Raw genomic sequence first — 13,648 nt, 5'->3', positions numbered from 1 at the left:
AGGGCAATTGGGTTTGCATTGCTGCAAAGACCCTTCTTCCATGGAAGCAATTGGTGACTCTTCCTCTGCCCGATTTTTTTTTTACTAGACACAAGGATATCCAGACTCCGGACACTTGACTGTCTATATGAACAATACAGTGGACTAATTTTCAGTGATATGGGACCCCTGGGACCCCCTGTGATCCCTCCACTATTTTGCTTCTTAGGCTAGGTTCACACTATAGAATTTCCATCCGGACAAATTCCAAGTGCTCCCAGGACCAGCTGAATCAGACGGCCCTAGGACTGCGCAGACATTGCCGTCCCCATAGACGGCAATGTCTGCAGCAAGGATTCCGCCTAAAGAATGAGCGGCGGAATAATAGTGTGCACTGTGCTGCAGAATCCCATTGGCAACAATTTCAGGAAATTCCGTAGTGTGAACCTAGCCCTAAAGTTTTCTACTACCTGTTGTTTTACTTCTCTCCCCCTTCCCTTCATTTTTAATCCATTGTCCACTATTCATTGTCCTCTTCTTCGTCCATCATGATCGCTTTTAAATGACTTAACTTTCTATTTCTGAGCAAAACCTTTTAATTCTAAATGTCTTCTGTTTTAATATTGCTTTTGATCTTTGCACTTTGTTCCAGTCTCAGTCTAATGCAGTGTTTTCCAACCAGTGGGCCTCCAGCTGTTGCAAAACTACAACTCCTTTTGGCTGTCCAGGCATGCTGGGAGTTGTAGTTTTACAGCACACTGGTTGGGAAACACTGGTCCAACGACTTGATGTATTGCATATCAATGTATAATACTGACGTTTATACTACATTTTCTTCTTTTTGTCATTTTTGTCCCTTGCAGTTCTTTAAAAAAAAAAAAAAGAAAATTCATGCACATTTATGCACCAAAATAGTCTTTTTTTTTTTTTTTTTCAAGCGATCAACTACCTGGAGCCAAACACATCCATTTTTATCTATATACATGTATAGTGTATATTTCGCTGTTGGCGTTTTAACACTGGAGAAGCCAAGTTGAGCATAACCCATTAATGTCACAGTGATCAGTTACCAATGGAAATAAATAATTCATGACACAAGGAATTAGTCTAATTAGCAGGCTGTTAGTGTCCTTTGATAAAACCTAGCCGTAATTCCGTGAAGGGCAGGAAGTGTTGTCATCATTCAGCCCTGAAAAGATTAGCATCTATTATGAATGAGGTGAGACACCCTAGTGAAGCCATGTGTGTCTCCGAGACAAACTTAATATGTTCCAGAGCGGGACGTCGTTTGTCTCTCCCGCAGATCATGGTTCCTACTGGGCTATTGTGTGTAACAACAAGCAGAGATGGTTGTTACAATCATTCTTCTGCTGTCCATCATTGTGACAACTGTGAAAATACATTTGCTATGCTAAGCAGGGGAGCAACCTTGAGTGATTACAACAGAACGGGGGGCAACATGCAAGAAATCCGTCATTCTGCACACAAGGAGGAAGTGGCCACGTAGGAAGCAAAATCAAGGGGAAAACCCACAAGGGGTAACACCCAAATCCATTGAAAGAAAGAGAATTCCAGCGCAGATCTGGTGCGGTGCAGAATCCCATTTATTGTGCTAAAAAGTTATGATAAGTGACACAGGTAGTTAGTCACAAGACACACAAGATTGCCCCTCACTCCTGAAGGTCCCACTTGTAGGCTGGTTACATGGGGAGTAAAGCCAAAAATATTTTGTTTTGTTTGATTAATGGGATTGTGCAATCATAAAATGTCCTATTGTTAAAAAACAGGTTTTTATGTAAAAAAAAAAACTGAAGCAAAAACCTTTAAGATGTTGTACACCTTTCTAATAGATTTAATTTAAAAAAAAGTATCTATTTTTTTTATAGAAATCGTGGCTTATAAACATAGACCACTAGGGGTCCACATATTATCCATAAAATAGTTCTCTCTGGCTTCAGTATAATTTTTGTCCCAGATAAAGAATTGCCCAGGACAAAGTTCAGAAAGTGAGGTAGGGACTAGCACTCCTCTGAGCTCACTCCTGTCTTGTTTACCAGACAGCAGCATGAAAACAGAGAAGGGGGTTATACAGCAGTCTGCAGTGATTGGTTGAAGAGACAAAGCAGAGCACAGCAGACTCAAGGAGGAAGTGAATGCATGGTGAGTGGGTCCGGGCTTAGTGCTTGCTTGGGACATGCCCCTTCCCAAGCAATGGATGTCAGAATGAGGGAGCAGCAGAACAGAGGGATTTGTAAGGCAGATACAGAAGCTAAACACATAAAAAAGACATGACATCTGCATGACCTAGCGAGCAACATATATAGGCATTATTTATTGTCTGTGACATCACAGATACATTTAACCATTTATTTTTAACTTGTTAAGAACACAGCCTATTTTGGTCTTGAGGACATAGCTAAGAGCCAATAAATGTACAGTAAAACAAAAAAAATATTTGTGAGGTGAAATTGAGAAAAAAAAAAAGCAAAAATATTCAGGCATGGTTTCTTTATCCTTTTGTGTGGGTCACTATGAATACAAAGGTACCCTTTTTTTTTTAATTCACTACATAAATATGCGCTTAAAGGTGTTCTATTCTGACCCCTATGACTCTTCTTTATTTTTATGTCTTTAAAGAGGCACTGTCATTATTAAAAACGTTTCATATATTGCAGGACTCATTATAATATGACATTTCACAATATACACCTGCTAAAAAAAAATTACATTTTCACCTGAAATTCAAGCTCAAAATAGGGGTCGCCTGTCTTTTAGCCAGACAGACTAGTCTAGATTTTACAGCATACTGGATACCGGCCGTAAAGCATACCGGTATCCAGTATAGGATATTTCTATTGTGTATGCAAAACTACAGATAAAGGATGTGTGGACATGCTGGGAGCTGTAGTTTTAAACAGCTGAAGGCAACACTGCTCTAACACAGTTATTTACAAACATTGCAGCTTCAGTTGTTACTAAACTACAACTCCCAGCATGCTGAAATAGTTAAAGCTTTCTCGGACTCCTGAATGCCAAAGAAGTTGATCAGACATCCAGGAGTCTGTGAAAGATGAATGACACACATAGTGACAGCTATGCTGATTAGAATCCAGCTTTACTAGGAGAAGATAAAACAGATAGAACATGTATTCAAAAAAATGCTGTATTTTTATCTAAAAATCCTTGCACTAATTTTATACAGTTCTATTCTTTTTTTTAATACATTTTATCCTGTTATGAATTCACCATAATGTCTTCTGATTACTGCAGGCAAGCTCCAAGTATCTTCCTCTGACACATGACACAGCATAAAACCAGAGAGGAAAGGGTTACAGAGTAGAGAGTACTGATTGGCTGACTGCCCAGGCTTGCTCCTGTGAGGGAGACAGACTGACACGCCCCCTCCAGCCTGCACAATGAAAAAGTAACTCACCAGCAGATAAATGCTTATATCTCTGGATATATAGGTCCGAGACACATAAAAATTATATGCACATGATCAGGATTGGGTCCTGAGTAACATATCACTTTTTTTTTATTTTTTTGCACTATGACAGGTACGCTTTAAAGGTTGTGTGAGCTACTGTGATCTGTAAATTTTACTGCTTCTATTTTGGTTAAGTGGGACTTGATTCTAATATATGATGTGGCTTATGGGATCACCAGAATATATGTTAATAGTCTGGACAAATATTTTAGGCTAAGGCTAGGTTCACATTGTGGAATTTCTGGGCAGAATTTCTGACGGAGATCAAGCTGGTGGAACTAGGACCGCGCAGACTGCATTGCCGTCCCCATAGATGTCAATGCATTTCTGAGCAGATCTCCCAAAAGATCCACCCAGAAATGCATTGTCGTCTATGAGGACGGCAATGCAGTCCATGCGGTCTTAGTGCCGCCGGCTAATTCTCCGGCAGAAATTCTGCCCAGAGATACCGTAGTGTGAACCTTTCCTAATAGTTTATTTTATTTTTTTATATTTGAAAATTCTGCAAGAGGAAATTCAGAAGTGTGAATGGGAGTGCAGAATCCCATAGAAGTCTATGGATTTTAATTCGAGGCGGAATTCAACAAGCAGAAATTATGCCGTGTGAATAGACCTTAAGGCTAGGTTCACACTGTGGAATCTCCGAGCAGGAAATTTCTGCCAGGAGATTCCGAGTGCGGACAGTGCCGCGCGGACACTGCAGTCTCCAATAGACTGCAATGTGTTCCGTGAGTATTTCCGCCTGAAGAATGAGCAACCCCTTTCTTCAGGCAGAAATTTCCAAGCAGATTTTTCCGTTCACAAATTCCGCTTCACAAATTCCGAAGTGTGAATTTGTGAACGGAAACCCATTCACTACACTATACATTTTAGCAAGCGGAATTTCTGCCTGCAATATCAAAGCAGAATTTCGAAATTCCGTAGTGTGAACCTAGCCTAACAATACAGACAATCAACAAGCATACTGCCCCTGCCATCACATTTAGTAACATAGGTTAGCATGAAGTAGGGGGGCGTATGGATTGCAATAGGATTACAGAATCAAACTACACCAAGATTGTTTGACATCCGTCACTACGGAAGTGAATTGGTTTCCACAGGAGCTGTTGACACAAAATGGTAGGTGACTATTAAAAAAAAAAGTGTTTGCAAAGTCAACTCATATTTTCATTTTAGATGCATTAGAGCTATAAAAAATGGTTATAAAGGTGGAAATAAACTTTATGTCTCAGGTTATTTTTTTCCATCAGCATTTGGAGCTAATATGCAGTGTTAGATATAAACATAATATATACTACAGGGAAATTCTTTATTAGAGAATATATTCAGGTGGAAGTGTGAGAAGATGAAATTGCATGATGTACTGTTAATGCCAACAATAACATGCACATGTCTGTCAAGCACTGCCAACCTGCGCCGCATTTTTATCAGATACGAATGGTGATTTCTTCATGTTCCACATCCATTGTTATTTCAGGCTCAAGTGAAAAATTCCATCAGCCAGTTTATAACATTTGCACATACAAGTGTGAATGAAGTCAGTGTAAAATACCAGCAGAATGAAAAGCATTATAACTATACGACGCCAAAGAGTTTCCTGGAACTGATTAAACTATACGGGAATCTTCTGGGAAAGAAGAGAAATGAGCTTGTTCAGAAAATGGAAAGGCTAGAAAATGGATTACAGAAGCTGCAAACAACCGCGTTTCAGGTGAGGTACAGCGTGATGACTTAAAGTGGATGTTCACCATATTTTATAGGTTCGAAGTTCTGCCGATTTATTCATGTCATTATACAGTTTGAGCTCTGCTTTTCTGACACAGGAGCAGATTTACTATTAAAATTGCACCAGAATTGTGGCATTATTTGTGCCAAAAAATAGGTACTGTTAGGGATTTATCTGACCTCCTACCCACCACCATGTTTGTTACCTGCAGGGCACCACTGGGAGTGGTTCTGGAGTATTCCTGATCACCAGTTCTTCTTGGCATAGAGTCTCATGTCATTCTGCTGTCAGTTCGGCCTCCAGAAGACGGGATATTTAAACCTGCTAGCTGCAATGTCTTTGCCAGTGATTTGAGTCTCCTGACCATCACTAGTATGCTTCGTATGTTTAGTATTCGTATTTCCTTGCTTATTGACCCCTAGTTTGCTCCTTCTGACATATTACCTTGGATTGTGCTTTTGTATTTTGTGACCTCCAGTGTTGGCCTGGCTTGTCCTTTAAGTGTAATCTTGTTTCCTGACTATGTACTGCGCTGCCCTCCAGGTTTGACCTTTGGCTTTTTTCTTATTTTGCCCTTTACTTTGCTAATTCAGTTCCTGACGTGACTAACTTTATTGACCTGGCACGTTTGACTTTACCTTTTCTGTGCACTTACTCCACTGGAAAACACTTTTTTTTTTTAATCAACTGGTGCCAGAAAATTAAACAGATTTGCAAATTACTTTATATCTAAAAAGAGATATTGCTTAAGATGCAACACTGTGTGCCAAAATTGCACCCCAATTGTGGCACATTTTTTGTCAATTATTAGCTTGTTTTTAGACATACGAAAGATGCACCAGATTTATCAAATAGCCTGAGCCAGTTTGATAAATCTGGCACATGATTAGACTGTGGTCTAGTCTAAATTTACAATGTCTATGAATTACTTTGTTAAAGGGGTACTCCGGCGCTAAGACATCTTATCCTTGACCGCGGGGGTCCCACCGCTGGGGACCCCGTGATCTTCCACGCCGCACCCCATTAGCATGTCACGCCCCCTCCATAGGCTTGCATTGAGAGGGCGGAGCTGTGACGTCACATGGGGCGGAGCCGTGATGTCACTATGCTCCGTCCCTGTGATCGCTAGTAATCAGACCCGGAGCTAGTACCCCCAAAATAGTACCACTGAAAACATTTACTCATCCCATGAAAAGTATATAAATTAGGTATTGGCATAATAATACTGAACTGCAGGATAAAATCTATCTATACACCAGAATCTATATATATTTTTTTTGTTCATATTACCTCATAAAAAATGGAATAAAAAGCAATTAAAGTGTCACATGTATCCCAGAATGGTACCAATGAAAATGTCAACTTCTCTTGCAAAAATATTTTGGCACCTCCAAGGCCACTGTATCTTGGTCATGCCTGCAAAATATCATAAATAAAAAGGAAACCACAAAATTTACAGTACTAGGTATGAGGGTAATACATATTGGCCCTCATTTACTATTGCAAACCCGACATGTTTTGTCGGGTTGTGTGCCAGATTCTGTCACATTGCGCCAGAAATTCTGTCTGCGCCTGAATTTGCACCAGAATTGAAAAACCCAGACTAACTCTCCATTTTGCTAACTCTCCAATTTGTAAGAAAACCCGAAAAAGGGGCGTGACCACTGGGGAAATGGGGCGTGGTCTCCCAAAAGGGGCGTGTTCCTGAAATTTTCGCAAAAAACCAACATATTTACTAAGGAAACCAGGCAGATCAGAACATGTGTAAAAAAAAGCAAAGTGTAGGGAAAGTGGAAAATGTAGGGAAACCTTAGTAAATACCGTGGAAAATAAATTGTAGGGAATTAAAACCCACAAAGAAACCTACACAAGACTCTTAGTAAATCAGGGCCATTGAGTTATATTTTTCTGTCAGCACCTGTTATGCTACAGATAAAAATGTATTAAAGGGTACTCCGGTGGAAAACTTTTTTTTTTTTTTTTTTTTTTTTTCATCAACTGGTGCCAGAAAATTAAACAGATTTGTAAATTACTTCTATTAAAAAATCTTAATCTTTCCAGTACTTATTAGCTGCTGAATACTACAGAGGAAATTCTTTTATTTTTGGAACACAGAGCTCTTTGCTGACATCATGACCACAGTGCTCTCTGTTGACACCTCTGTCCATTTTAAGAACTGTCCAAAGTAGGAGAAATTCCCCATAGCCAACATATGCTGCTCTGGACAGTTCCTAAAATGGACAGAGATGTCAGCAGAGAGCACTGTGGTCATGATGTCAGCAGAGAGCACTGTGTTTCAAAAAGAAAAGAATTTCCTCTGTAGTATTCCGCAGCTATTAAGTACTGGAAGAATTAAGATTTTTTAATAGAAGTCATTTACAAATCTGTTTAACTTTCTGGCACCAGTTGTTTAAAAAAAAGGTTTCTACCGGAGTACCCCTTTAAAATGTCTGCAAAAAAAGGATTTTTTAAATTCTGCCTCTATTTTGCTTTCATATCTGTAAAACCCCCCTAAAGGGATAATACACTTTCTAAATGTCAATTTGAGTGGTGCAGTCTTTAAAATGGATGTTTTATGGAGGTTTCTAACGGCTACTTAAATCCACTTCAGAACTGAACAGGTCCCTAAAAAGTCTGATTGACGTTTTCTTGAAAATTTGGAAATTGCTTTCTAATGTCCTGAAATTTTTTTTTTTAACCAAATGATGCCACCATAAAGAAGACATATTGTAAATGCAAAGAAATACTTTAAAAAAAGTAAATGTATCCAATTTCTTCCAAAATATTGGTGTTTTCACAAACATTGATGACTGTATCAACCACTGTATTTACCAATAACATCAAATATGTCATGAAAAAATTATCTCAGAATTAATAGGATATGTTATAGAATCCCAAAGTTATTACAACATAAAGTGAGACAGGTCAGATTAAAAAAATGGGCCCAGTTGTATATCATGCTATGGCTTTTGTATTTATATACACAAATTTTAATGTAACTTTGGATGCTTTTACTTTTTATTGAATGTACAGTCTAACTTTTTGAAAACAGTTATGGTGTGCATATTGATATTGTACACTTTTATAAAGTATATCCACTGCTGGTAAGTTAATGGATTGTTTTAAAGAACTATTACAATAAAGAGATAAACCTCCTATTTGCAAACCAATAAATTCATTTTTCCTGCCTTGGAGCCAGTATTTTGATATATACAGAGATGCAATTACACATCCTCTAGAGGCAAAAAGTAATTATACTCCATCACAATGACGCCTTCGGCGACGTTTGTTCTTTAAGCTAAGTGATTTTAATATAATTGAAATTTGTCTTAAAACTTAATTAACCAGGTCTCTGATGTATTCATGCAGGTGGAGGATCTGAAGTCTAAACTTGCCATACAAGAGGTGGAACTTCATCAGAGGAACAAGGATACAGAAGCCCTGATTGACAAAATTGGGCAGCAGACAGAAAAATTAAATCAAGAAAAATCGGTGGCAGACGATGAAGAGAAGAAGGTGCAGTATACACAGGATCTAGATGATTTTTCAGTCTTGCCCAACTTTGTACACAGGTATAGGGTGGCACAAGAGCTGTAGCTAGCTCCTTTTGCGCCGGGGGCGAGCCCAGAAAATCTCCCCCCCCCCCCCCCAAAAAAAAAAAAAAAAAAAAAAGATAAAAAGTAATAAAAAAGGGGTTCTGAGTATAATACAGGCTATAACGCAAAAGAAGTACAGGATAAGTAATGTAATGTATGTACACAGTGACCACACCAGCAGAATAGTGAGTACAGCTCTGGAGTATAATACAGGATATAACTGAGAATTGTTACGCCGAGCGCTCCGGGTCCCCGCTCCTCCCCGGAGCGCTCGCTTCACTCTCCCTGCTGCAGCGCTCCGGTCACATCCTCTGACCCGGGGCGCTGCGATTCCGCTGCCAGCCGGGATGCGATTCGCGATGCGGGTAGCGCCCGCTCGCGATGCGCACCCCGGCTCCCGTACCTTACTCGCTCTCCGTCTGTTCTGTCCCGGCGCGCGCGGCCCCGCTCCCTAGGGCGCGCGCGCGCCGGGTCTCTGCGATTTAAAGGGCCACTGCGCCGCTGATTGGCGCAGTGGTTCCAATTAGTGTGTTCACCTGTGCACTTCCCTATATCACCTCACTTCCCCTGCACTCCCTTGCCGGATCTTGTTGCCATTGTGCCAGTGAAAGCGTTCCTTGTGTGTTCCTAGCCTGTGTTCCAGACCTTCTGCCGTTGCCCCTGACTACGATCCTTGCTGCCTGCCCCGACCTTCTGCTACGTCCGACCTTGCTTCTGCCTACTCCCTTGTACCGCGCCTATCTTCAGCAGCCAGAGAGGTGAGCCGTTGCTAGTGGATACGACCTGGTCACTACCGCCGCAGCAAGACCATCCCGCTTTGCGGCGGGCTCTGGTGAAAACCAGTAGTGGCTTAGAACCGGTCCACTAGCACGGTCCACGCCAATCCCTCTCTGGCACAGAGGATCCACTACCTGCCAGCCGGCATCGTGACAGTAGATCCGGCCATGGATCCCGCTGAAGTTCCTCTGCCAGTTGTCGCTGACCTCACCACGGTGGTCGCCCAGCAGTCACAACAGATAGCGCAACAAGGCCAACAGCTGTCTCAACTGACCGTTATGCTACAACAGTTACTACCACAGCTTCAGCAGTCATCTCCTCCGCCAGCTCCTGCACCTCCTCCGCAGCGAGTGGCCGCTCCTGGGCTACGCCTATCCTTGCCGGATAAATTTGATGGGGACTCTAAGTTTTGCCGTGGCTTTCTTTCCCAATGTTCCCTGCATCTGGAGATGATGTCGGACCTGTTTCCCACTGAAAGGTCTAAGGTGGCTTTCGTAGTCAGCCTTCTGTCCGGAAAAGCCCTGTCATGGGCCACACCGCTCTGGGACCGCAATGACCCCGTCACTGCCTCTGTACACTCCTTCTTCTCGGAAATCCGAAGTGTCTTTGAGGAACCTGCCCGAGCCTCTTCTGCTGAGACTGCCCTGTTGAACCTGGTCCAGGGTAATTCTTCCGTTGGCGAGTATGCCGTACAATTCCGTACTCTTGCTTCAGAATTGTCCTGGAATAATGAGGCCCTCTGTGCGACCTTCAAAAAAGGCCTATCCAGCAACATTAAAGATGTTCTGGCCGCACGAGAAATTCCTGCTAATCTACATGAACTTATTCACCTAGCCACTCGCATTGACATGCGTTTTTCCGAAAGGCGTCAGGAACTCCGCCAAGATATGGACTCTGTTCGCACGAGGCGTTTCTTCTCCTCGGCTCCTCTCTCCTCTGGTCCCCTGCAATCTGTTCCTGTGCCTCCCGCCGTGGAGGCTATGCAGGTCGACCGGTCTCGTCTGACACCTCAAGAGAGGACACGACGCCATATGGAGAACCTCTGCCTGTACTGTGCTAGTACCGAACACTTCCTGAGGGATTGTCCTATCCGTCCTCCCCGCCTGGAAAGACGTACGCTGACTCCGCACAAAGGTGAGACAGTCCTTGATGTCTACTCTGCTTCTCCACGTCTTACTGTGCCTGTGCGGATGTCTGCCTCTGCCTTCTCCTTCTCTACTGTGGCCTTCTTGGACTCTGGATCTGCAGGAAATTTTATTTTGGCCTCCCTCGTCAACAGGTTCAACATCCCGGTGACCAGTCTCGCCAGACCCCTCTACATCAATTGTGTAAATAATGAAAGATTGGACTGTACCATACGTTTCCGCACGGAGCCCCTTCTTATGAGCATCGGATCTCATCACGAGAGGATTGAACTTTTGGTCCTCCCCAATTGCACCTCGGAAATTCTCCTTGGACTTCCCTGGCTTCAACTTCATTCCCCAACCTTGGATTGGTCCACTGGGGAGATCAAGAGTTGGGGGTCCTCTTGTTCCAAGAACTGTCTAAAACCGGTTCCCAGTAACCCTTGCCGTAACTCTGTGGTTCCTCCAGTAACCGGTCTCCCTAAGGCCTATATGGACTTCGCGGATGTTTTCTGCAAAAAACAAGCTGAGACTCTACCTCCTCACAGGCCTTATGATTGTCCTATCGACCTCCTCCCGGGCACTACTCCACCCCGGGGCAGAATTTATCCTCTCTCTGCCCCAGAGACTCTTGCCATGTCTGAATACGTCCAGGAGAATCTAAAAAAGGGCTTTATCCGTAAATCCTCCTCTCCTGCCGGAGCCGGATTTTTCTTTGTGTCCAAAAAAGATGGCTCCCTACGTCCTTGCATTGACTACCGCGGTCTTAATAAAATCACGGTTAAGAACCGCTACCCCTTACCCCTCATCTCTGAACTCTTTGATCGCCTCCAAGGTGCCCACATCTTTACTAAATTGGACTTAAGAGGCGCCTATAACCTCATCCGCATCAGAGAGGGGGATGAGTGGAAAACGGCATTTAACACCAGAGATGGACACTTTGAGTATCTGGTCATGCCCTTTGGCCTGTGCAACGCCCCTGCCGTCTTCCAAGACTTTGTCAATGAAATTTTTCGTGATCTGTTATACTCCTGTGTTGTTGTATATCTGGACGATATCCTAATTTTTTCTGCCAATCTAGAAGAACACCGCCAGCATGTCCGTATGGTTCTTCAGAGACTTCGTGACAATCAACTCTATGCCAAGATTGAGAAATGTCTGTTTGAATGCCAATCTCTTCCTTTTCTAGGATATTTGGTCTCTGGCCAGGGACTACAGATGGATCCAGACAAACTCTCTGCCGTCTTAGATTGGCCACGCCCCTCCGGACTCCGTGCTATCCAACGCTTTTTGGGGTTCGCCAATTATTACAGGCAATTTATTCCACATTTTTCTACCATTGTGGCTCCTATCGTGGCTTTAACCAAAAAAAATGCTGATCCCAAGTCCTGGCCTCCTCAAGCAGAAGACGCCTTTAAACGACTCAAGTCTGCCTTTTCTTCGGCTCCCGTCCTCTCCAGACCTGACCCTTCCAAACCCTTCCTATTGGAGGTTGATGCCTCCTCAGTGGGAGCTGGAGCTGTTCTTCTACAAAAAAATTCCTCCGGGCATGCTGTCACTTGTGGTTTTTTCTCTAGGACCTTCTCTCCAGCGGAGAGGAACTACTCCATCGGGGATCGAGAGCTTCTAGCCATTAAATTAGCACTTGAGGAATGGAGGCATCTGCTGGAGGGATCAAGTTTTCCTGTTATTATCTACACCGACCACAAGAACCTCTCCTACCTCCAGTCTGCCCAACGGCTGAATCCTCGCCAGGCCCGGTGGTCTCTGTTCTTTGCCCGATTTAATTTTGAGATTCACTTTCGTCCTGCCGATAAGAACATTAGGGCCGATGCTCTCTCTCGTGCCTCGGATGCCTCAGAAGTTGAACTCTCTCCGCAACACATCATTCCACCTGACTGCCTGATCTCCACTTCTCCTGCCTCCATCAGGCAGACTCCTCCAGGAAAGACCTTTGTTTCTCCACGCCAACGCCTCGGAATCCTCAAATGGGGTCACTCCTCCCATCTCGCAGGTCATGCGGGCATCAAGAAATCTGTGCAACTCATCTCCCGCTTCTATTGGTGGCCGACTCTGGAGACGGATGTTGTGGACTTTGTGCGAGCCTGCACTATCTGTGCCCGGGATAAGACTCCTCGCCAGAAGCCCGCTGGTTTTCTTCATCCTCTGCCTGTCCCCGAACAGCCTTGGTCTCTGATTGGTATGGATTTTATTACTGATTTACCCCCTTCCCGTGGCAACACTGTTATTTGGGTGGTCGTTGATCGATTCTCCAAAATGGCACATTTCATCCCTCTTCCTGGTCTTCCTTCTGCGCCTCAGTTGGCTAAACAATTTTTTGTACACATTTTTCGTCTTCACGGGTTGCCTACGCAGATTGTCTCGGATAGAGGTGTCCAATTCGTGTCTAAATTCTGGAGGGCTCTCTGTAAACAACTCAAGATTAAATTAAACTTTTCCTCTGCATATCACCCTCAATCCAATGGGCAAGTGGAAAGAATTAACCAGGTCCTGGGTGATTATTTACGCCATTTTGTTTCCTCCCGCCAGGATGACTGGGCAGATCTTCTACCATGGGCCGAATTTTCGTATAACTTCAGAGTCTCTGAATCTTCCTCCAAATCCCCATTTTTCGTGGTGTACGGCCGTCACCCTCTTCCCCCCCTCCCTACTCCCTTGCCCTCTGGTTTGCCCGCTGTAGATGAAGTGACTCGTGATCTTTCCACCATATGGAAAGAGACCCAAAATTCTCTTTTACAGGCTTCATCTCGCATGAAAAAGTTTGCCGATAAAAAAAGAAGAGCTCCCCCCATTTTTGCTCCCGGAGACAAGGTATGGCTCTCCGCTAAATATGTCCGCTTTCGTGTCCCCAGTTACAAACTGGGACCACGCTATCTTGGTCCTTTCAAAGTCTTGTGCCAAATTAATCCTGTCTCTTACAAACTTCTTCTTCCTCCTT

At 43.3% G+C, this 13,648-nt stretch overlaps 1 protein-coding gene across 10 annotated transcripts in view; it reads left to right on the top strand.

The window, feature by feature from the left end:
• Nucleotides 1–13,648, top strand: part of LOC130285427 (dynein axonemal heavy chain 11-like) — a 523,820-nt gene that overhangs the window by 276,787 nt on the left and 233,385 nt on the right. For all 10 annotated transcript variants that reach the window (XR_008847325.1, XM_056536793.1, XM_056536797.1 and 7 more), the window contains 2 exons: nt 4,944–5,177; nt 8,562–8,708. Coding sequence is in view for 9 of the 10 variants with exons in the window: in XM_056536793.1 (XP_056392768.1) it covers nt 4,944–5,177; nt 8,562–8,708 (381 nt within the window). In the remaining variant the exon portion in view is untranslated. The remainder of the gene's footprint in view (nt 1–4,943; nt 5,178–8,561; nt 8,709–13,648) is intronic.

This window comes from Hyla sarda, chromosome 8, assembly GCF_029499605.1.
Source record: "Hyla sarda isolate aHylSar1 chromosome 8, aHylSar1.hap1, whole genome shotgun sequence".
NCBI lineage: Eukaryota > Metazoa > Chordata > Amphibia > Anura > Hylidae > Hyla > Hyla sarda.
Note: the sequence above shows the minus strand (reverse complement) of the source record. Positions and strands in the feature narration are given on the sequence as shown.